Source organism: Branchiostoma belcheri, unplaced genomic scaffold (genome assembly GCF_001625305.1).
Source record: "Branchiostoma belcheri isolate BF01 breed outbred unplaced genomic scaffold, Haploidv18h27 scaffold9, whole genome shotgun sequence".
NCBI classification, from domain to species: domain Eukaryota; kingdom Metazoa; phylum Chordata; class Leptocardii; order Amphioxiformes; family Branchiostomatidae; genus Branchiostoma; species Branchiostoma belcheri.
The window spans coordinates 4,212,546-4,237,630 of record NW_017804575.1 but is presented as its reverse complement, the minus strand read 5'-3'; the positions used below and the strand labels follow the sequence as shown (position 1 = coordinate 4,237,630).

At 42.5% G+C, this 25,085-nt stretch overlaps 2 protein-coding genes across 2 annotated transcripts; both read right to left on the bottom strand.

Moving 5' to 3' along the window:
• Nucleotides 1-1,181: 1,181 nt before the first annotated feature.
• Nucleotides 1,182-18,471, bottom strand: LOC109487645. The gene is made up of 2 exons (XM_019791650.1): nt 17,708-18,471; nt 1,182-1,404 (listed from the first exon to the last, which is right to left on the bottom strand). The coding sequence occupies exons 1-2, from the start codon at nt 17,980-17,982 to the stop codon at nt 1,182-1,184; spliced, it is 498 nt and encodes a 165-aa protein (XP_019647209.1). The 5' UTR covers nt 17,983-18,471.
• Nucleotides 18,472-20,340: 1,869 nt separating this feature from the next.
• LOC109487719 (XK-related protein 6-like) lies at nt 20,341-24,318 on the bottom strand. Its single transcript, XM_019791770.1, has 3 exons — nt 24,298-24,318; nt 22,608-22,879; nt 20,341-21,811 (listed from the first exon to the last, which is right to left on the bottom strand). The coding sequence occupies exons 2-3, from the start codon at nt 22,857-22,859 to the stop codon at nt 20,969-20,971; spliced, it is 1,095 nt and encodes a 364-aa protein (XP_019647329.1). The 5' UTR covers nt 22,860-22,879; nt 24,298-24,318; the 3' UTR covers nt 20,341-20,968.
• Between the last annotated feature and the right edge of the window lie 767 nt (nt 24,319-25,085).

The following is a 25,085-nucleotide window of genomic DNA, read 5'->3' as shown; positions in this document are numbered from 1 at the left end:
TCCTCTCTCCTCCCTCCTCCCCTCCCTCCTCTCTCTCTCTCTCCCACTCTCTCTCTCTCTCTCTCTTTCTCTCTCTCTCTTCCTCTCCTCCTGTGTCTGTATCGAAAGTTCCACAATCGTGATATTTTCCATGATATTTACCTGCGTTTCATACTCATATAGGCATTGGTATATTAGCAGAACTCTTAAGATGAAGTGAAACTGTTCTTGTTTTATCAGAATTCCAATATCATTTGGTATTATTTCTACATTTCACTGTGCCACTGTGCGATAAAAAGAGGGCAAGGATTTGAATATAACCCAAAGGTTTTCTTTTGTTCTGTAGCAGTTTGATTGATAAGAAGAGAATCCTGTAGCCCCGATACTGCTGTAATATTTTATCTAATCTTTCCCACATTGTCCCAGACTGTTCCAGTTGTACATGTCTCGCCATGGCGACTATCTGCCGTGCCCTGTCGGACATATTTGGGCATCATTAATACGTCATTGTCTCTGCCCGGTCACCAGACAACCTGGGAGGTGATGGGCAAACAAACGCACCTGGGGTGACAGGGAAACGCGAAGGGAATGTGAGAATAAGTCTGGGGAATAAGGAAGGGGCAGGGGGTAGATTCACTGCTTCACTTCGCCTTCAGTCGGTCGTACTTTGCGCGGGAAAAGGGGGTGTCCTTGCGAGGGGGGATCTATATAATGAAATCGGGGGGCTGTGTGTGTGTGTGTGTGTGTGTGTGTGTGTGTGTGTATTCGCAAAATCATGCCCGAAGGCTAATTGCTTTTACAATCAAGTATAATACTCATTGCAATACAGTAACAGGAGACAGGTAACAACTGTCTGGAAAAAAACTTCTACTTCTACTACTACGCTAGCTATTATGGGGTTCGACTTCTTCGATCTTTGAAGGCAGTGGATAATGAATAGTCCCACATTCTGCATACTTAGTGGGTTTTGTGATCTTGTAGAAATGCAGTTTTTTTGTGATCTTCTAAATGACGAAAGGATGGAGAAATTGTTGTAACTGTCTGAAATAATCTGTTTCTATATATATATATATAATGAACTCGGGGGTATAATCTATGTAATAAAGACACCTATTTTGTGCTTCCTTGCGCGTTGTGGTGTAGGTTTGTTGTTGGGATAATAACGCTTGGCATCATGTAGCAGGTGCATGTTGCCACGCCGCCTAGCGGAATAGAACAGAACTGCTCACCTCCTCCCCATCGCCTGGGTTGACGTCATCTCCAGCCACCTGTTGCTGGGACGGTACTAGAGCCTGGTCCTCCCGGTGGACGGCGGACAGGGTCCGTCTGCAGGGAGACAGGGGCGGGAGGTGCTGCGGGGCCTGGGCCGGGTCCTCCCCAAGACTGTAACCGTACCGCTTCGCCAACCGCCGCCGAACCTTCTCCCTGGACGGATATATGTGGAGGAAAGATATGCAATTTCAAACTTTGTTCCTATACCTCAATTACACGCATGGGAGTTCAACGTTTTTTTCTTTTTTTTTCGTGTGAGTGTGTGTGTATGTCTGTGTGTGTGTGTGTGTGTGTGTGCGCGCGCGCGCGCGTGTGTGTGTGTGTATCATTTATGTACTGCATTTATGTATTTGCATTTGCTAGCCCACATACATAACTACGACCTACCAATCCCAGGTCTATGGTCAATAGTGTCCCCTCCCCGCATTGCCTAAATGGATGAGCCCAAATCAAAATGGCGGGCGTTGTCTTAGTATTTATAATGACTGCTGGGTGGAGATTAGATAATTAGAACTCCTCCTTGTACACAAATCTCCCATTTATAACCCGTCCGTCAGGCCATAGAACAATGAGGAAGTAAATGGGGCTATTGTTAGCTTCTAATCTCTTAATAAGATGAAAGAAATCGTCAGATGTAATAGGAAATATACAAGTTGCTACACTGTTCGTCGTAAGACTTTGTTGAAGGTTTCAGTTTATTCCGACCGTCAACAAGGATTTACGACAGCATCCACTGTCGCAAGACAGTTGTGTTTTTTTTACGACATAATACCATCAATTTGTGGAACGTGTCGCAATCCTGTCGTATGAAGAGTGTGACTTCAACACAACAACTCAGAAAACAGTTTACTTCTAGAATTACATAATCGAAGCAAAGCTCTAGAATACACCAGTGATGTGCCGATTATGTTAGACAAAAAACAAAAGAGTCTATTAGCCTGTAATCTCCCTGTGTTTGGACAACTGGACGACAGGATCACAACCAAAATAGCTTCGTTAGGTGGACTAGTGTATCAAAATTTCATGTTGTTATTTTATGAAAAATACAACATTCAGTCGTGATAGCTTAGCACAATCCCTGAGATCTTTTGTAGCATGTACGAGTACTGTTCCTGTGTTGTTGCCTTTTTCAGCTTGATTTTGATTGATGAGTTTTTACTTTTTTAGTAGAGAAAGCGTGCCCACCGGCAAATAGCAGTAAACAAAAGAACAGAATTAAATGTAGAGATCAAACCACCCAACAGTGTGATTCGAAGTGATTGAAAATAAACAATGCAACTAGAAGGAATACCGGTACTCAGAGAGATTACACCTCTTCTATAATTTGGAAAATATAACTTATAACAAATATAATTTGGCCACCTTTCAGCGTGCCACTAGGTTCTCTTCCAGTTCTCATCAATACACCGTTAACATACCTGTCTCCAAGTCATTTTACAACAACAGCTTCTTTCCCCGGACTGCAAAATTATGGAACTCTCTTCCAAACAGATGTTTTCCGTCCGACTACAATACACAAAGCTTCAAAACAAAGGTCCACCGCCATCTCCTGACATAACTACATTATACTCACTTAAGTACCTCTAGCTCTATGCCTAGAAGTGGCCAAAAATAATTGGCCTTGCATTGAGCGACACCGTTAAAAAAGATAAAATAAATTCAGTCCTAACAAAACTGGGTGTATTTTTATGTTGATTTATGTCTGTTGTACTTTACCCTGTGGGACCGCGATGGTGCAGTAATAGGCTTTCATTCGACCATTATTTGTTTGCGTACGTAAGTGTTCTTTCACCTTAGCAAACAGGGAAAGAATGCAGGTACGCCAGGCTGTGAATTGTGTTGCGATGATTTTGAGAGAAGAAGTTGCACAGATTCTGTTCTAGAAAACAAAGCATAAGATCCTTAAACCTAGTCTCTACCAGACTAACTACGCTGGCTATATATAGGAGAATAATTGCCAGGGGAGTTTGGCCGCCTTGTAGGTTTGACTGGCCGCGCAGTTACGGAGGGAAAGAAACTACTAGGACCTTCCCGCGACCGGACTCCCGTCGCCAATTTTACTCTCTTTTTTGCCGAATTCTACGATCCGTATTCCCGTAGAAAGGCCTGGTGGAGGCTACCTTAAACCAGTGTTACACTGTCAACCATCTGAGGCCGAATTTGTTGATCTCCAGAATTGACTAAGATCGCCCTCAAAATTCTCATTGTAGATCTAGAACTGAAATGAAAATCTATCCCTTACATTGGACGGGCCTCAGTTAGCCTCCACAGCATGCCAAAAACTGTGGGTTTTGGGGGTCTTCATGGTCTTTGGGAGCTTTTATGTGCTATTTTCTGATTGCAGATAGACAACATAGCCGGCCTGGTTGAATTACCCCCTTTTTTTTGGAACTGGGCTAATCAGAAAACAGCCGAAGACCACCAAACCCCCAGTTCTATAAGCCTGCTACGGAGGCTAGGCCTCAGTGACATGCGAACATATATACACGAGACAGATCTCTAAAACTGCCTAGTGATCTAGAGGACACCTGCCATATTCCAAACGTAAATATCCTTTTCTAGCTCGTCGGTGTGTATACCTGGCTTTATAGTATCAATATACGTCCGTTATTATGGTTATAATATCTACATAGTCTCTCCTTCCAACCTAAAAGCGGCTAGCCTCCGTAGCAGGCTTATAGAACTGGGGGTTTGGTGGTCTTCGGCTGTTTTCTGATCGGCCCAGTTCTAAAAAAAACGGAGGTAATTCAACCAGGCCGGCTATGTTGTCTACATGCAATCAAAAAAATAGCACATAAAAGCTCCCAAAGACCCTGAAGAATAGCCTGGTATCCAGTCTGATCGTGATTGGGAGTATTGGGGTGTTCGGGCAGGTTGTGCCTTCGGGGGCTCTAATAGCTTCCCCCGCCCAGTACAACAGACCGTCCCGGTAGGAGAGTTACGCTAATAAGAGACAGTATGCTTGGGGATTTGGTTTCCCCCCAACACGATTGGGAGGGCTAATTAATCTCTCGTGAAATACACACCGGGAAACCTATGTGAGGCGGGCGGGACAGAGCTCTTACGGCCCCGACCACGATCAGACTGGATACCAGGCTACCTGAAGAACCCCCCAACCCTCCAGTTTTTGGCATGCTATGGAGGCTAAAAGCGCCGAACATGCATACTTGTGTGTCCCTAGGCAAACCAACGACCCGGCACTAGGAATGTGACAGGTCACTGTTTGGACTGTTCATTTTTCTCGGTGATGATATCAGTGTTTGCGCATTTTTGCCCCAGTGTGCTGTGGCGGTGGCCGACATTAATTGCATACGACCACGTTTAATTTTGATACAGCAAATACAAGTGTCAAGTATCCCACACTTTGGTTTAACTCAAACACTCGGGACTTTGACTCTGTACAACGTTTTGTCAATATTCTTCAAATAACTTGTGGAACCAAAATTACAGGGCTTCATATGAAATTGGTCTATTGGACGAAATTGTGCAAGAACTCTAATCTCAAAAAAAGACAGTATCAAATTGGCCAGGCAGTATCCATTTGCCAGAGAAGGTCGCCGGCCACCGACGGTAGGGGTCAGGACAAAAAAACGGCCATATATAAAAATGTAACGATCTTTCCCCCACAACCTCTGCTTGGAGAGTACAAGAACTCAACATGGTTTTGAAAAATAAAATTCTTATAACACAACCTAAACAACACTCTTCTGGTTGGCTTTTTCTGTAGCTTCTCAACTATTTTTAGCTCCTAACTCAAGATAAATGTTGTCTATCAATTATCTACTAACCCGATGTATATTTCAGACATTAAACATGTTTTGAAACGCTACATGCCACCTGTATAGACCTAAAAGATAGCTATCATCATCATCATGCCTCCGGATTATACTAATCCGGTGAGGTACACTTGATAAAGTTACTCCAGTATGTCCTATCCCTCATAGCGGACACTAATGTAGGCCCTGCGAGACCAGTGTCTCTCTCTAGCATGGACAAAAGTGTAGTATAAGGACGTCCCACTCAACGTCTCCCAGTGGGAAGCCACTGTACTAGTCTACCAGCTGGTTCGTTACTACGAACAACATGCCCTGCCAGGGCAAGTCTACGTCGTCGGACTACAGATAAGATGGGCGGGAGAGAGCCCACTAGTGATAGAGTTGTTTGTTAGTTATAGGCTTTCTAAACCTGCACGTGGTTGACCTATATGGGACCGTGTACTACTCACATGTAGAGCGGGGGGAGGTTATACTTCTGCCGGCGCCTCTCCCACCTGTCGTCCCACCACACCTGACCGTCCTCCCGCAGGTGTGCCATGACGGGAACGGTACACACCTGTACAGCCAGCGGACAGGTGAGCACACACCTGTATCAGGTGTCCTCGCACCTGCTGTGTGTCCTTGCAGTAGTGAACTTCATACTCTGGACCTTGTGTTGACGGCTACCACTACCAGCTACAGATAAGCTCGCTACGCACGGGCAGACTTTACCGAAGTGGGCGGGGACTAGTGTGTGACTATGCCGGTCAATACATACGTTACCGTGGCACAACAACAACAATAATAGCAACAGAAACTCCCCATGTGGCCCGGTCACTGTGGGTAATGAAGCGAAATATCGGTAACTATTCTTGTGACAAACACAGCTATTACCCACGTGGTTTGCAAAGATTGATGCAGAAAGAATTGGGGGAGGGGGGCTTTACAAATACACACAACGCTCTATCACCACTTTTCCTCTTCATTCGTCTTTTGCACTCTTTACCTTCGCCAAGAAGGTTATGTTTTCAGTAGCGTTTGTCCGTCTGTCTGTCTGTCCGTCTGTCTGTGAACAGCATAACTCAAGAAGCCTAATATGCATTGTCATGAAACTTGGTAGGTGGGTAGGTCTTGATGAGACCTAGAAATGATTAGATTATGGGCCCCCTGGCGGCTTTTGTTGGTACTGCAGCAGAACTTCCGGTTTTGATATCTCGCGATCTGGACATGCTAGGGTCACGAATTTTGGTTGGTAGATAGCTCTTGAGGTGGGGAAGAAGTGACATGAGTTTGGGCCCCATAGCGGCTCGTTCTGGAACTGCAGGAGCATTTGTTGAAAAATTTTCGAAGGATGATCACTCAAGAACCGGTTGACGGATTGTCGTGATTTTTGGTATGTAGGTACCTGAAGGGATGCTTGACATAATCAAATGACAATTATGCAAATCAGGAGCTAATTTGCATAATTAATGAGGAAATTCTATAAATCTGCTTTGTTCGATAATAGGACTATGAAACACTTGCGACATGTAATTGAGAACGAAATAAACATCTGAGGATATAGATTATGTAAATGACGACCTAATTTGCATAATTAATGGGAAATTTTTGTAATTTCATAGTTGTAACTGCTGGGAATTTCATACTTGCCACATTTGGAAGTAAAGTGGAGGTGAACATCAATAAACATAATTTATTCTAATCGTGACTTCATTTGCATAATTCATGAGGAAGTGCTATAATAGCTTTTTAAGATAAGGCTGTCATTGGGTGGAGAATATGATCAACTGATATAATCCATGCAAATGAGGCTCTAATTTGCAAAATCAATGATTAAAATTGTATAATTCGTCAACGGCAAGGGTTAACATCATTTGGCGAAGGTATGAGATCGTGGAACTCTTGTTTTCAAATACTAACAAAACTAGAAAGGTAAAATTTGCAAGGCAAATGCATAATGTTTACCTTTGCATATGAGGCTCTAATTTGCAAAATCAATGATTAAAATTGTATAATTCGTCAACGGCAAGGGTTAACATCATTTGGCGAAGGTATGAGATCGTGGAACTCTTGTTTTCAAATACTAACAAAACTAGAAAGGTAAAATTTGCAAGGCAAATGCATAATGTTTACCTTTGCATATGGTCTGCCCTGTTAATTCTTACTCAAACACATTTATATGATATGGTCAGACAGGAGTCTAAACCCCTCCTGCTATAAAATTGCAACATGATGTAACAGACACAACATTGGTTGAGGTCATTGAAGTCACTGACACTGTTTGGAGAAGAAGAAGATGAAGCAAAAACAATATGTTTTCCTACGGTCAATATATATATGAAACTTTTTTTTTATTGCATGTTCATTCCCCGGAGGGATAAATGCATGGATGTACAAAGTACAATGTACTAGAGAGTACTACAACAATAGTAATAAAAAAGGCTAACATTATGTCTAAGGTATACAATGCTAAAAATAAAATAAAAGAAATATATATATATAAGTGGTATTGATCTAAGTTCTAATGGCTTCTTCTCTCTTTTTGAAACATTTTGAAATATACTTACATACTTCATTGATGACGTCTATATTCGTACATGATATGGTATATTTAAAAGTGTCTTCCTTTGATAATGTTTTACATTTTTTGTCGAGCTTAATTGAACTGAACAGTGATTTACGTTCGTTATCATATAATTTACAGTCAAGCATAAAATGCGATTCATCTTCAATACAAGAATTATTACAGAATAATAAATGTGCTAAATAATCAGGTCTTGAGCTAGCGTGTTTTGAAACGGACTCGTTATGTGCAGGCGTAGTGTCCAAAGTAGTACAAGACTTTGTTTGCTATATTATTTCAAAGAGGAAGCTATGGACGACTAAAGTATGTCATATACGTTTTTCCCATACTAAAATATTACTAGAAGACTCTTTATAATGAGTTTTCGGTACGTTGAGCAAATAGGTTGGAATTCCTGTCGTGAAGGCTATAATCAGGTCACATTGTGTGAAAAGTCCCGCACGAAAACGTCCCACCCGCGGCAATAGTCAACCGGGAGCCCAACCAAACCAAAGAGTCCCACGGGACACATGAGAATGCTAAAAAAAGGGTGGCATCGGTTTCTGTTCTGTCAGGATGTTGGAGGGGGAACTACCTGCCAATCAGGTTGCGTTAATCGTTCACGTTGCCTCTTTATTGTAAGCGACAACGTGATTGGCTACTAAGTTCCCCCACTACCCCCCAAAACAAAGAACATTAGGATGTGTCTGGGAGTCTATTAAAGGCATCCAATGCAATTTCAGGGCGGCAAAACTGGAAATATTCTTAATAAGGCAATCTATATGATATTGACACATACGAGTACTGCTTCACATTAGCACATTAGAATCAGTATTTCATACTTTGGACATTTAAAACTGCAGAAACAGGCCTCAAGATGAGTCCTTTGTTTTCTGGGTGGTACCCTAAAAATCAGCCCCGGGTCCTTCCAGTAACCGTTTTTCGTCAGAATTTTCGGTATTTCTGTTCCATGAATGTCGATATACATAGTGTAGTTTCAACGTAGATAAGTGACAACGTAGAATATTGACTGAAAAATCTGGTTTCCAAATCCTAAAAAACTGCATTGTATGCCTTTAACGCAGTGAGCTGAGGAGGTCGCGTCGCAGGTCAGTACACCAGGGTGGTTGGTTGAGATAAATAAGACTGTAACTAGAAAGATAACATTTGCAAAGCAAATGCATAATGTTTACCTTCACATGTGGTCTGCTCTTACTCAAATACTTTCATATATATGGTCAGACAGGAGTCTAAATGTCTCCTACTATAAAATTGCAACATTATGTAACCCAACACCAGTCACCATGGTGACAGACGTCAACAAATCCGGTCATTGGCCAGGTCAGAGGTTAGTGTTTGGAACAGAAGAAGAAGAAGAAATTGAGTAAAAACAATATGTTTTCCTTCGGTAAACCAAAAACATAATAAGTGGTGGGGGTGGCATGAGAGAACGTTTCGACCTCGACCTTACTAGGTTTAACTTTACCCTACATTCCTCCGTCTGTTTAGATACTGTCACATACTCGTCTCAATAGTTACCGCCCCATATACATTTAGGAGAGGCGACAGTTAATGGAAGAAACACATTTTAATCAATTTGAGATAAATTACTTCCTCTCAAGTCAAGTCTTCTGCTTCATTTACTATGTTGAGTTTCTCTCACGACCCATTTTCCACTCACATATAGAAGTAGTTGATACAGTGAAAGTAATCAGTAAATTGTGATGACCCGAAAAAAAGTGTCACCTTTTGTTGACTCTGTAAGCTTCATTTACCTCGCTTTCTCTGACTGTTAGGCCGTGTTTAAGTGAAGTCACCCAAACCGCGATTCGGGTAACTCACATTCCTCACATCTGGTCCACGTGCCACACACTCCTGTGAAACCGTGTCCGATCACAATTCGCTTGAGCTACATTTATTGCTGTTTGATGATAACACGCAAGGTGGCGTGTTATTAATGTCAGAGGTCAACGACCTGCTTGCTGATGCCCCCCTCCCAGCGTGGTCCCGCCAGAGGCGGTGAAGCTCGCCCTAGAACGGACACATTATTTGACCATTACTGCTCTTTAAGTTGCTGACACGTAAAATTTGGTATTGCATATAAATAAAGAAATATCACCCCGTAATCCATGACCAGGCGAAGTTACATTGAAATCACATTGCGTTCAGACGCAAATCGCGATGCGGGAAAACCGATTCGAAACCACCTCTAGAAGTGGTTTGGGATCGAGGCGCTGTCAATGTGATTTCGGACCGTTCAGATGGAGCCACTTGAAACCGGCTTCGGGCTAAACCACATGTAAAGCGCCTTGGGTGACTTCACTTAAACACGGCCTTAGTCAACTCTGCGGGAGACATTGTTCAGCAGAGTTGGTCTGTTGTAAATAGAATATTCAGGTAGAAAAAGCGGAATGGCCAACGAAAATGCCAAGAGTTTATTGCATACAGTTTGCGTTAAATCGGCCTCACAGTATCATAACAACGACCTTCGGCCGAATTTGCTGAATGTCGCCAAATTTCAAACTACATACGCTCGAAATGAATTGACTATTCAGACTTCTACAATTTATCCCAATTTCTCTAAACTTACAGACCAAGAAAAAACTATTCTTCTTTTAACTTTCCAAAACCCACAAATTTTGGAAAAGGTGGGACATTACGTCTTCCATGGTTTACAGAAGAGAAGTCAAACCCTTCAGACATAGTTTTAGACATAGTTATAGTTCTAGACAGCTACCTTTAGACTTTAGTTATTTTATACTCTATTTCATTGTTCCTTTATGTTTTGTAATTTGCAATTAGTCTCCGGGCACGAATTTGCAATAAATTTTTTTTTATAAAGTGGTCGAGGGTATTTACAAAAAATTTACCCTTTCACCTTGTAGTAAAATAAGCAATGTGTAATATGCAAGCAGATCTTTTAGTGGTTATATATAATTACATTACGGCATCAAATTGGTAATCTTAAAACAGATCCTAGAGTGGCAAAATACAGTATCAAATTGGCCAGGCAGTATCCATTCGCCAGAGAGGGTCCATACGCCACCCAAGGCGAATGGATACTGCCTGGCCAATTTGATACTGTCTTTTGTCACCCTAGGATCTGCTTGGAGATTATCAAATTGGCAAGACAGTGTAATTGTCAGAGCAGCTACCCGAAGTTTGACTGGGAAAAAGATACCAGTGAAAAGGAACAAAAGTCAGACAAGTCAAGACAAAATGATGCAAATTAGTCTGAAAGCTCCTGTTATACAGAACAGGAGCTTAAGTGTTGTCTGTCCTCGGAGCTGGGAGTGCCAAATCCCAAGTGCCGGAAAGATCGACTCGTAGCCCCCCTTCCCTGTTGAGTCGATCTTTCCGGCACTTCCAAAAATTTGTCTTCACTTTATTTGCATATCAATCAACAGGTTGTACTTATAAACCTGCTTTCCCCTCTGGTCTCTCAGTCACTGACGAAAGCTAGTGGATACTAGCTGAAACGTCTGACGTTTTCAAAATCATATCCAGTTGCTTGAGTAACTGTTTTTTTTTTTTTGCGCATCGTATTACCTGGAGGTCTAACCTTCATAGACGCATGTGTAATATAAAATCTAGAGTTTTCTATGAAAAAAACATGACGTTGACCAATCACGTACATTTTGTCATTAGTCTGGCGTTGCCATGGCGACCGGTGCGCACAAAGGCTGCGCAGTGCGGTCACCCGGACACACATGCCGCCACATGGGATTATGGGATTGCTCATAGTTATTGTTATTAATCAGACTAGCGACAGTCTCTTTCACCGGGCACACAACGGGTAGACTTAACGAGGAGAAGCTGTGAGATTTCTTATGTAAACGTCTTTTGTCTACTTCAATAATGGAACGCTGATTTATTGCATTTTAACACAAACAAAAAACTTTTTGTCTCGCAATTTTTCACAAACCCTTTACCCTCATGTTTCCTTTTCCTGTAAACCCTTTCTGCCATGATCCCTTATAAACACAATTCATGAGAATTCAAAACTGCCTCCTGAGAAGAAGTCAAACCCCCCAATAGCGTGGCAAGAATAGTTTGATAGAATAGAATAGAATAGAATAGAATAGAATAGAATAGAATAGAATAGAATAGAATAGAATAGAATAGAATAGAATAGAATAGATTAGAATAGCAGTTACTTTGTTCCTATTACCTGTTCACATATTGCATATTTACTTTTTATCCGGATCCTGTATGTATACCAACGTTATTAGATTTAAGTAGAGATAGTAGGTTCGATAAGTATATCGTACACGTAGAACTTCATGTTAGCAAATAGTCTTATATCACCACATTTTTCTTGTCAATGTCTGTATGCAATTAGCCCTCGGGCAAGAATTTGCAATAAACAACTTGTAATTATAAACATGAAACCAGTAACAACGGATATTCTCATCTTTAACAGAGCACTAACTAATAACTAACCGAAATATGTACTTGTCATACACTATAATTTTTTGTTTTAATGTGTGAACTTATAGTTTTTCACATCTTCGTTCGAATTTACACAATGTTTTGCCTGTGTCTAAACTCTTTACCCCCTTAAAATTTCATTTTGGGATCGTCCGTTACCATAGAAACCGTTTAACCCTCCTGATTGACTCTCAAGGCTCAAAGGTTGCCATAACCACCCGATTAGTCAGCCATTAAATCACCAGTACGCTCTATTAAAAAGGACCCGGTGATTATCAGGGTAAACAGTGCGTTATCGGTTTGTTCTGTGGTTTATTGGCTCAGCTGAGCGATACTTATGTTTGATAACAGTTTGATAACTGATAACTGATAATCTCAGGTTAGCAACTTCATCGCGACCTATTAAAGAACTTTTTTTTTTGAAAACTTTATTCACACAACAACATCATAACAATACATTGCAAATGAACTAACAGTTGGTTTCATATTCGTGAGCACAAAACTGCTTACGATTTTCCTGAAGTTTTCGGTTTACAAAACATGTAGTATACATTGTTTACAACATGGTAAGCAACGTTTAAATTAAGCCTCTCACGGAACATTCATTTTCATATAATATCCGTATACTACCCTTGTATTCACCATATTTATACTTACAAATTGAGAATTTGCCAAGTAGTATCAGTACATTAATATAGTGATATTTTACAATGTCATGAAGTTTGTAGCCGAGGATAACATCCTGTACAGACAGCAATAATGTGTTTTCGTATTTGATACAATAAAGCTTTTCTACTTCTGACCAAATGGGTTTTACAATGTCACAATAATAAAAAAAATGTTCAACATAGTCCTATTAAAGAACTATTAGTAAAGTCTTCGTTCATTTGTTCATTCAATCATTCATTCATTCTTAGAGGTAGAAAAACAAGAAGGCCTTGTGTCTTTTAGCTCCATGATTCATTCAAGAAAATCGGGAAAAGGGGTGATACAAACTTAGCCACGTTTGGGACCGCATTTGTCTAATGGCAGCGCCACCTGCCGACGAGGAGTACATATCTTTATTCTTCAGTCATTATTATTGCGTTTGGGATCGCATCCGTTTGTACATGAACAAGTCAGTATTGCCCAGAAGAGGGTGAAACGTCTGTATGTGAAAAACTTTCCCTTTTTTTGAAGAAAAAGAACTTTTCTAACCAATAAAAATCACTCTGATGAAGCTGCTTACTGTATTCTAAATCTCATTAATAAACAACTGTACATCACATCACATCATGCACATCATAGACTGTCCAGGCATTGTTAAAAACAGAGTAACCCTAGTGGGAACAATTGAATAGGAAACATAGGAGTACTTGGAAAGGCATTGATTTAACCGAGTAATCTGCTTTTGATGGGTAGCTGGGGTTGGTCTATCGGAGGACAAGCTTACTCTGTTGAACATTTTTTTCAGGAACTTGAGCGGATACGCCCTATCAAAACACAGCTGCCCGTGCAGGGATGTTATATTACACCACTTTGAACCTGAACGTGAGACCTACAGACCGACCGTGACAGTTGACACAGCCAGTAACAGTACGGTCAGGATTTGTCACGTCTTTTTAACCTCGAACGTGAACCCTGTACGTGCTCTCTCTGGGTTGGGGAGTATTACTTTTCGCGTTGTTGTCACAAGCGTAGTTCAGTTACGTGATTTTTTTTGTTGTTATGAATAGTGTGGTTACCTTCATCATACGATTTATTACCCTGTTTTTGTAGGATATATACTTTTAGCAAGGTTATAACCATCGACAAGGATTTACAGCTATTTTTGTGTCAGGAGACAACTAAAATGTGCACGACACGCTACGACTGTCCCACGAATACTGGAACAAGAATATTGTCCAAATTTGCTGTAGTATATATAACCTATCGTAGGTCTGTGACCAGGCCCTAATCATAAGAGATATTTGCATTCTAGAAAATGTATAAAATCTTCTCCCTGAGCGTCCTGTCGCTTTCGTCATACGATCGTCATACGATCGTCATACGATCGTCATACGATCGTCATACGATCGTCATACGATCGTCATACGATCGTCATACGATCACAAACGACGCAAGCATTATTGGGATACTGAGTCGCCGTACGCAAATGTCGTGCAAAATCTGTCTGTCGCGGAAAAGTCTTGGAGCCAAAGTGTCAGCGGTTGGTTCCATCACGACCTGCTTGAAATTTAAACTTTAACGACGTCAAAGTCTCACGATGTATGGCCTGATAACGCGTGTGACCACACCGAAAGGAGTAATTATGATACGTTATTTATAGAATTAATATACAGTCAATGGATAAAAATGCGTTCACTCAGCATCCCAATATTAATGTATGAACAATCAACTCTATTCATAAAATTCGCTGGCGCTGCTCCTATTCCTGAACACTACGCAATTCTGACTAGGACATATTGCCAGCGTGACGTGCTGCCGACTTCCTAAGTCAAGGGCACTAAATTAAACCAGTGATTTCGGCAAACAAGTCGTTATAAAATTCGCTAGCGCTGTTCCTATTCCTGAACACTACGCAATTCTGACTAGGACATATTGCTAGCCTGACGTCCGACCGACTTCCTCAGTCAAGGGCACTAAATTAAACCTGTGATTTCGGCAAACAAGTCGTTAGAATGTTCAACACGTGATGACGCAAATGTCGGTGAAAAGACAAACATCAAATCAACGGTTACAGCAGGTGCTATTGTAGCTCAACTATTCATCATGTAGAACATGGGACGCAATGGTAAGTGTAGTTTGACAGGAAGAATGGACGAAATGACCCTAAGGCCACAGCAAGTAAATTTTATGGATGACATCCTCCGCAGACTCCAAATCTAATAAGAGCGGGCGAAAAAAAAACAAGACGAGCCGAAAATTTTTAGATTTTTACTCAATCATTGTACAAATGGTTTTTATTCATCAGTGGGAACATCACATATACACAACCAACATCACATATCACTGCATCAAAGTAAGAAACAAAACATTCAATCAGAGAATTTTCTTGTCTCCTCTATCGATCTCTTCATGAATATCTGCCATCCACCTTCCGGCATGGCAACAGACATCTTTGCCCAGTTTCGGCATGTAGACCACTGTCAGAAGGCAACAAAATTTCTTGCTTTTTTCCCAAATCAGGCGAAAATTAACGCGCGCGCTGATGTCATCCATAGAAATTACTTGCCGTGGCCTAACTCAAGGAAAAAAAAACAATATCCCGTTCCACTCTATGCAGAGCATAGGGGTGGTATCCATATCCATTTCCATAGCCCTTGGGCGACACACGGTTGTGCAGGGCACTACAGCAGGGGGCTAGTCCGCTGGTAGTGCTGTGTGTTTGACCTTCCCACACTCTTTCTCATAGATACTGAGTGCTAAGCAGAGAAAGAAGTGTGTACCATTTCTAAAGTCTTTGGTATGACCCGGCCGGGGTTTAAACTCACCACCTCCCGGTTACAAAACGAGCACTCTACCAATTGAGCTATTGCACCGAGCTTATAAAACAATATAACAGCGGCTATATCCGCAATAGACAGGTACGCTAAACAGTGGGGGAGGTTTAAAAACAAAGGTTTTCCATAGAGAGAATGGAGAGTATTTATTGCGATAAACACACAAGTCTGGACGTGGTGACACATTTGCGAGGCAAGGAGACACGAAGAGACTCCCGCTGTGGTAAGGTCCCGGCACGGAAGAACGTGCGTCTCAAAAGAAGTCTTGGGAGTAACTTAAGAGTAACTAAGGAACTGTGAATGTACGTCTGGGCCCAGCGTGACACTGTCAATGACATTCGGCCGAATTTGTTGGCCACCAGAAGGTCGTCAAATTTCCAAATGGTCGGAGAGTACGTAGAGCGTATTTTTTGTAATCTCCAAGCAGATCCTAGGGTGGCAAAGAGGCAGTTGCAAATTGGCCAGGTAGTATCCATTCGCCAGAGAGGGACCAATACGCCACCCAAGGCCTGGCCCAATTTGATACTAATTTTGAACAAAAAAAAGAAATTTTGTTGCCTTCTGACAGTGGTCAACATGCCGAAAATGAGCAAAGATGTCTGTTGCCATGCCGGAAGGTGGATGACAGATAACTATGAAGAGAGGAGACAAGAAAAGGCTCTGATTTAATGTTTTGTTTCTTACTTTGATGCAGTGATAGGTGATGCTGACTGTGTATATGTGATGTTCCCACTGAATCAAAACCATTTGTACCATGATTGAGCCAAAATTTTAAGTTGTAGGAACCTTTTTTTCGCCCGCTCGCATTAGATTTGGAGTCTGCGGAGGATGTCATCCATAAAACTTACTTGCTGTGGCCTTATTTGGGCTGAGCTGTTTTCTTGCTGTGTGTGACCGGCTTTCAGAACAACCATTGTGAGGAAATAGCGCGATCGCGATTCCTTACTTTACCGATATTTGTTCTGAACATGCCCCCTCACCGTGAAGAGGTCACGTGATGTAAAGATGTTAACCGTTGACCTTGGAAAAGAGCATCGTTGACCTTGACCGTTTGTGGGGCAAAACCAACAGGTTCTTGTTCGTGTTGAATCTTGTGTATTTAAGGTTTGTTGTACAAAAAAAAACACGCTGTATTCAAAAGAACGCTGAATAAAGTCGCTCAACCCAAACAGCTTGTAGCATTCATAACTGCCATAAATCGGATGCAATATAATGTGGTACCATTGAATGCCCAGTATCATTAACTGTATAATATTTAAACATTGCAAATTTCGAACATCGCAGAGCCATGTGTAAACTTCGCATTAGTGACCATCCCTTACGTATAGAATCCGGCAGGCATAGCCGTACCCCTCTGAAAGATAGAACGTGCGAATTCTGTAATCATTTATATGTTGAAAACGAGATACACTTTCTACTTGACTGTACATTATATAAAGATGAACGCCAAGAAGTACTCGATATTTTACATTTAGACAAGATATGCAAGAAAATGTCAAAGCAGGACATGTTTAAACACTTGATGTCATGCAAGAAGGAATGTATAGCAGACAAACTATGTAATTATGTATCCAAATGTTTCAAAAAGAGAGAAGAAAGGGCATCTTACAGTAGATGATAGGCAATATATAGTATTGTTATAATGTATAAATTCCTAGCAAGTAGCATTAGAATATAGCGTCCCAGTATGCAATACTCATGTTTTGCATACTGCATATCCTCTTGTGCATTTAGCCCATCTGGGCAAGAACATGCAATAAAGATTCATATCATTAACTGTATAATTAACACGGCATGCGTATGCCATTATATTTGTGTCACGTCGGCTGAGCCATTTAAATAATGTTACAGATATGATTTTGAAATCTTAGTTTTCGAAAACAAACCAAGAAAATACATGTATATAGCCTAATATGGTTAGTTTAGAAATAGGATATCTAAAAGTATATGTCGGTCGCTATTCAGATGTACTAGATGTCTTATAATATTCTTGTACTTAGGTACCCTGTTGTAATCTTGAGCTCATTTTTTTTCTTATGTTCAAAATGAGTGAAAATAGCTTCTTCCTTTTCTTACAGAAATAAAGCACAAATTAATGTACGTAAGGTATATATATATATATGCCATCCTTAAAATTAAGAATTCGATATATCTTTCCCCACAGACAAAGCTAGCAGAAGTTTGGAGAATCGTCCTACTGCAAGGGTGTTTAATGGACCTCTTACCTTTCCGTGACGTCCTCGGTAACTTCTTGTAAAGTCGGCAGCAGAAGATACGCGCCCCGCGTCCACAACCCCTCAGAGAGCCCCTGCTTCCCCTCGGTCCTTTTCCCGGCTTTCTCTCCGGACATCCTTCTCCTAATCCTTCGGCGGAGGCGGAGAAACCTGCCGATGGAGCTTCTGGTAGCTCCCGGTGGTGGATTGGGCTCGCTCGACGGGCCTGCTGCTTTTGGAGTGTGTGTTCTCCTCTTCCCACGGCGTGTGGTGGGAACGCCAAACATTTCTCCTATCAGTCACGCTTCTAGTGCTTTATTTATCACGAAATGTAGAACACGCCGATGCTAGAACGTCGCTGCATACCTGTGTGTGGACCTGGTTTCCGCGTGCGACGTGTGCCGGCGCTACAGGTGTATCAGTACGGGCCCAGCCCGAAACATGGCGGTCAGGGAACCGTTTCTCGTATGTAAACACAACCACTGAAAGGCGCCACACAACACTGTTAATCCTTATCGCTGTGTGAAAAATCCGCCTGTATATTTTGTCACCATGTACAAAACACGGTTAAAAGGGTGCCCCTGTGTACCCCTGTTCTATGCGGGCAGTGGTGCATGCGACCGCCGCGGGGCGAAATGTTTGGACTGCCAGCGTTCATGATGTTTGTACGGGAGTTTCGCCCGGTGTTGTCAAAACCAAGCCGGTTACGGACGTTGCACTGCGTACCGTACCTCATTATTTCAGCATTAGGCCACACCAAGTAAATTTTATGGATGACGTCCTTTGGAGACCCTAAATCTAATGCGAGAGGGCGAAAAAAAAACAAGAAGGGCCCTAAAAAACAAGATGCCTAGATTAGAAATATACTAAGAGACGACAAATGTTAGGACACAAATTGAATGAGGTGACACAGTGTAACAAGCAAGAAGTCTTTTATTCATCATCAAAACAGCAATAAATCAGGTGGAACAGCAGTTGTCGTCCTGTCCTGTTTTCGCGTCACGGGTTCCACGTCAATCTCACGATTTGCGGCACTGTCTTGACTCTTTGGTCATAGTTACAGGATGCGGAATTTCTTGGGGTTTTTTTTTTGTAGGAACAGGCCAAAATCAATGCACGCGCATTGATTTTCGCCTGTTCTCAAAAAAAGAAAAAAAGATCACGTCCACCGAGGCTCTGGCCTGGCTCTAGGCCTGGGTAGTCCATGGTAGTTAGCGGCAATACGGAGCCGGGCACCCAGGCTACCGAAGCTCGACGACTCAAGAACGACATACGTACAGTGCCGATTCATCTGCCGGCTACGTCGCTATGTACTACCGCAAATTAACAATACCAACTTTGTATTCCTGTGGTTTAGTAGCATTTTTATTTTTGGCCGAATTTTTTTTATTCGCCCGCGCGCACTAGTTTGGGGGTCTTCAGAGGATGTCATCCATAAAATTAAGACGGTGTGGCCCTACGTGTTGGTAGTGTCGGCTTTGTGAGGTTATAGGGTCGAGTTGGAACAACTGTGGGGCAAACAGTACACACAGGAGTCTGTTTAAACTTACGGTGTAACGTTAGTGTTGTTGTAAATCGGTGTGAGTGAGTGAGTGAGTACGTGAGTGAGTGAGTGAGTGAGTGAGTGAGTGAGTGAGTGAGTGAGTGAGTGAGTGAGTACGTGAGTGAGTGAGTGAGTACGTGAGTGAGTGAGTGAGTGAGTACGTGAGTGAGTGAGTGAGTGAGTACGTGAGTGAGTGAGTGAGTGAGTACGTGAGTGAGTGAGTGAGTGAGTGAGTGAGTGAGTGAGTACGTGAGTGAGTGAGTGATTGAGTGAGTACGTGAGTGAGTGAGTGGATTGGTTGGTGGGTGAATAAGTGAGTGAGTGAGTGAGTGAGTGAGTACGTGAGTGAGTGAGTGAGTGAGTGAGTGAGTACGTGAGTGAGTGAGTGAGTGAGTGAGTGAGTGAGTGAGTGAGTACGTGAGTGAGTGAGTGAGTGAGTGAGTGAGTACGTGAGTGAGTGAGTGGATTGGTTGGTGGGTGAATGAGTGAGTGAGTGAGTGAGTACGTGAGTGAGTGAGTGAGTGAGTGAGTGAGTGGATTGGTTAGTGGGTGAATTAGTGAGTGAGTGAGTGAGTGAGTGAGTGAGTGAGTGCGTGAGTGAGTGAGTGAGTGAGTGAGTGAGTGAGTGAGTGAGTGAGTGAGTGAGTACGTGAGTGAGTGAGTGGATTGGTTGGTGGGTGAATGAGTGAGTGAGTGAGTGAGTACGTGAGTGAGTGAGTGAGTGAGTGAGTGAGTGAGTGAGTGAGTGAGTACGTGAGTGAGTGAGTGAGTGAGTACGTGAGTGAGTGAGTGAGTGAGAGAGAGAGTGAGTGAGTGAGTGAGTACGTGACGTGAGTGAGTGAGTGAGTGAGTGAGTGAGTGAGTGAGTACGTGAGTGAGTGAGTGAGTGAGTGAGTGAGTACGTGAGTGAGTGAGTGGATTGGTTGGTGGGTGAATGAGTGAGTGAGTGAGTGAGTGAGTGAGAGTGAGTGAGTGAGTGAGTGAGAGAGTGAGTGAGTGAGTGAGTGAGTGAGTGAGTGAGAGAGTGAGTGAGTGAGTGAGTGAGTGAGTGAGTGAGAGAGAGAGTGAGTGAGTGAGTGAGTGAGTGAGTGAGTGAGTGAGTGAGTGGTATGCTGACGTTTCAGGATTTAATTGAGGCAGACGTAGACATTTGGGTTTTCGTTATGTTCAACTTTATTATTTCTACTCACAATGCAGATACAATATGTACATCCCATTTTAAAGCCCCTCGGTATAGGCTATTCAATATATAACCGCTCAAACCATTGAAGTAAAGAAATTCACCACTCTCAAATAAGGTATCCAAAGATCAATAAAACAAATAATTAAAGGCAGATCAATCAATAGTTTGATTTGTAGATACAGAAACACATCAAAAAAATTATACAGATAAATATGACAGAGGAACACCACCAGAAATGAAGTATGCATTTACGTACTGTACTGGTATGTTGCTTCATGACAGTTTTTGTGACAATGAAGGCAGTCATAAACCGGTTAATGGCGTCCTCTACCGGGATACATACAAACTGCACCTTATATACATTATGATTAAAACATATGTGAAGAATTACAGTTTTCTAACAGTGGTCTACGGACGTTGTTACAGAACTGTTTCTGATTTAGACCTATTGACCTGCACAATCTAGTATTAGATTTCAGGGTTCCCAGAAACCATTTTTAAGCCAAGTTTCTGTGTAAGAAAACGTGCTTATAAACGTGCTTATTCCCTACACGTACACATTGTACCCATTGTCAATGGCACTACAGCAACAACTTGGTCTGTAACAACACCAGTACATAGTCTGCAGTAACACAGATACCGCTGATCCTACAAGCACTACACTTAAAAAAGGGTCGTCAAACCAGGACACAGTCTCCTTGTACGAATACCAGACTGATACCATCGCTATGTTACCAGCCAACATCAGTAGGCTGTTTAGGACAGGCTGTATCTTACTCCGCTGTCTGGACCCAAACGTGATCCAGGTGAACACATCTACAGGAGCCACAACAAACGTGTTAAACATGAACTGCATACAACGGTTACTGTTGGAGAGCACGTCGGCTCCTGACTCCATGTAAGCCTTGCCTCCGCGAAAATATTGGCAGAACACATTCTCTACCACTGCCATGACTAGCCAGTGAATACCGGCCATCACAAACACCCAGTATCGATAGATGGAAGCGAAGAGGCAGAAAGCTAAGATCCGTGCCGCCAGGTCGATGCTTTTCCACAGGCAGACAAGCGTCCCCCAGGCAACGGCCCTGATCTTGGGGAAGCTCGTCTCCCACTCGATGATGGAGTAGAGCGAGGCTACGAAGGACAGAGCCATGGTAACGGCCTTCAGGGTCGGTATCTCGAGGTTACTCAGCTCGCCGCTTCGGAGGAGGACGTAGATCTGTAGGCAGATTTCCGGGAGGGACTCCAGCAGGGTGCCGACGAGCCGGGCCAGCGGGAGGAGGTGGTTCACGGCGCGGGCCACGGGCTTCTGGTCGTCATGGTCTTCTTTCTCACGGGCATCCAGGATGTCCCCAGGATCGTGTTTGCAACGGAAGAAAGCGTACAGGACCTGGAGGTATGCAAAAGTTCCATTCATTATAAATGACATACGGTTATCAGCCTATGGTATATATTACTCACAGAAGAAAAGGACACAACCGTAAGTGTTAACATTACAAGTTGGATACATCACATATTAGTTGAAAGTTACAAATAAAGTCAATGACCTGGACCAGACGTCTGTCACCATGGTAACAGGTGCCATAGCAACACCCTGTGGTGTTGGTCTACATTATGTAACAGAACAGAGTTGGAGAGCCTGCCCACCATAAATATGAAATGTTTTGCAAACGCTACGAGATTTCACAAACTAAATACTGCGTCACAGGTTCCGCCCCTAAGGCGTCGCCAACAAAAATTAGGACGAACACTAAGGCCACAGCAAGTAATATTTATGGATGACATCAGCGCGCGCATTGATTTTCGCCTGATTTTGGAAAAAAACAATAATTTTTTGTTGCCTTCTTACAGTGGTCAACATGCCGAAAATGGGCGAAGATGTCCGTTGCCATGTCGGAAGGTGGATGGCAGATAACTATTAAGAGAGAAGACAAGTAAAGGCTCTGATTTAATGTTTTGTTTCTTACTTTGATGCAGTGATATGTGATGCTGGCTGTGTATATGTGATGCTCCCACTGAATCAAAACCATTTGTACAATGTTTGAGTCAAAATTTAGGAACCTTGTTTTTTCGGCCCGCCTTGTTTTTTTTTCGCCCGCTCGCATTAGATTTGGAGTCTGCAGAGGATGTCATCCATAAAATTTACTTGCTGTGGCCTAATTAAAATAAACTTCGAGTTGCCATACCTGGAGGTAATTGGCCGGAACGCCGATGGGAAGCAAATAGTACCACTTGCATCCGTCCAGGTACATCAGGAAGATGTTGACAAATATCTGCGGCACCAAGGCGAACCCCAACGTCAGGCCGAACCAGTAGTAATCTCCGTTACTGTAGTACTCCGCCGCCAGGACGACGTCGGTCACGAAGTCGGCGATGTAGAGAGCGAACCCCGCCAGCGTCCTGAGGACCAGCCAACCGCTCAGGAAACAGTGACACATCGTGGCCTTCTGTTGGAGATCTGTAGAAATGAACATACACACCATTGCAAGTTAGAAACATAATCACAGCGCGAGCACATGTAGGTAGAGATATGCTCTGTATTTTTTATTACCTCCATGAAAAATGGAGGTATTTGTGTGTGTGTGTGTGTGTGTGTGTGTGTGTCTGTGTCTGTGTGTGTGTGTCTGTGTGTGTGTCTGTGTATCTGTGTGTTTCAACACATTTGTAGTCAGCATAACTTTAGAACGCCTTTATGGATTGTGATGATATTTAGTATGTTGGTAGGTTGCAGGAAGACAAAGGTCAAGGTCAAGTATGGGCCTCCTGGTGGTATATTTCATGGAGGTATGAGATCTCCGAATTCTTGTTTTCATTGATTTTTTTTCGCAATGAAATAATCCCCCAAAATGGACCATTCAGAAATCCCGAGCCCTCCCCCGGTACGTGCCTTTATTATCATAGTGACACAGAACTTCAGAAGCCTAACACCGATATATACGCAGGCCAAATAAGATGGATATTCTACGTCCCTGCTCGGCTAACTCATGTATGTGCACATACACTAACACATGTGTTTATACATGACTAACGTATGTATGTGCACACACACATTAACTCAGTATGTGTACATACACTAACTCATGTACTGCATGTGGTGGGGTCGTGTGGCGCAGTCGGTAGTGCGTTCGGCTCACACCCCAGAAGTCGCGGGTTCATGTCACCGATCTTGTGCCCTTGGGAAAGGCAATTTACACGAATTTCCTCACTTCACTCAGGTGGAAATGAGTACCTAGCTTCGGTAGGGACGTCCCTCGGATAGGACGTTACATGGAGGTCCCGTGTTTGGGAGAGCCACACCCCACACCCCACGCACGTTAAAGAACCCACCACACTTATCGAAAAGACTAGGGGACCTTCCCGGTGTGAATGGTTCAAAACCTTACAGTCTGGTCTTACGCAGCTTGTACATGTACGCACATGTACAAAACTGGTGACAGGTGTATTACGCCTAAAGGCGATTTACCGGTTATGCGAAACAAACAATACACTAACTCATGATCAGGTGTACTGCATGACACTAACTCGGGCATGTCTAAGCACGTCATACACAACGACTCATGTATGTGCACATGTATTTACACGGTGGTATTTACACAATATACACTCATGTATGTACACAATACACTAACTCATGTATGTACACAATACACTAACTCATGTATGTACACATTACACTAACTCATGTATGTACACAATACACTAACTCATGTATGTGCAGAGTCTACCGTAAATTTCGAGCCGAAGTGAATTTGTAATGTTTAGCCGACCGTGGTATAACCACCCCTCAGCGTGACATACAAGTGTAACTAACGGTTAACAAACTCTGACACAAACGAGCTTGTTCGAACATGTTTTGCTTTAACAAAAGATACCCACCTTTTGCTTGACAATTGAAGCTGCAGTAGTCTAGTCTTCTCGTGATGACAGGTAGACCCCCACTGAGAGAAAATCTGTGGATAATAAATTATATAATCTAGTTATGTCTAGTTTCGGTCGGTATAGTCACTGACAAACAGCCAATCAGGCCTTGCCATTTCATCACGTGACCGAAACTAGGACGAAGTCCCTATGACATAACCCGTGTGACGTAACGGGAGTTTCCAAAAAGAACAATCGAGAATATATGACATTGGGGATTCCCCTTACGTCACTCGGGAGTGCTAATATTTTTTAGAACGTGGCTATATACACTCCCGGAGTGTATATAAAATCTATTTGTCTTTTATATACACTCCCGGAGTGTATATAAAATCTATTTGTCTTTTATATACACTCTGGGAGTGTATATAAAATCTATTTGTCTTTTATATACACTCCGGGAGTGTATATAAAATCTATTTGTCTTTTATATACACTCCGGGAGTGTATATAAAATCTATTTGTCTTTTATATACACTCCCGGTGTGTATATAAGATCTATTTGCTTTTATATACACTCCCGGAAAGTTGATAGGGCATTCGAATGATCTGTCGCCGGTGCGAAGACCGCGCGATCGGCTGTGTTATCCGGAGTCACCAAAGGGACCGGGGCGAACCCCGGGTTGGTCTTGGTCTGATAAATGCACGCCAGACCGTGAGGTCGGCGCTTCTTCCGCATGTATTAGCTCTAGAATTACCACAGTTATCCATGTAGGATGTGACGATCAAAGGAACCATAACTGATT

Bases quoted from the DNA above. Each gene is read 5' to 3' on its own strand.
- LOC109487645 (XM_019791650.1), bottom strand. From the start codon at position 17,982: ATGTTTGGCGTTCCCACCACACGCCGTGGGAAGAGGAGAACACACACT. The intron at 1,405-17,707 runs GTAAGAGGTCCA...ATATCCGTCCAG, and splicing joins ACCGAGGACGTCACGGAAAG to GGAGAAGGTTCGGCGGCGGT.
- LOC109487719 (XM_019791770.1), bottom strand. From the start codon at position 22,859: ATGTGTCACTGTTTCCTGAGCGGTTGGCTGGTCCTCAGGACGCTGGCG. The intron at 21,812-22,607 runs GTATGGCAACTC...GCATACCTCCAG, and splicing joins TTCCGGCCAATTACCTCCAG to GTCCTGTACGCTTTCTTCCG.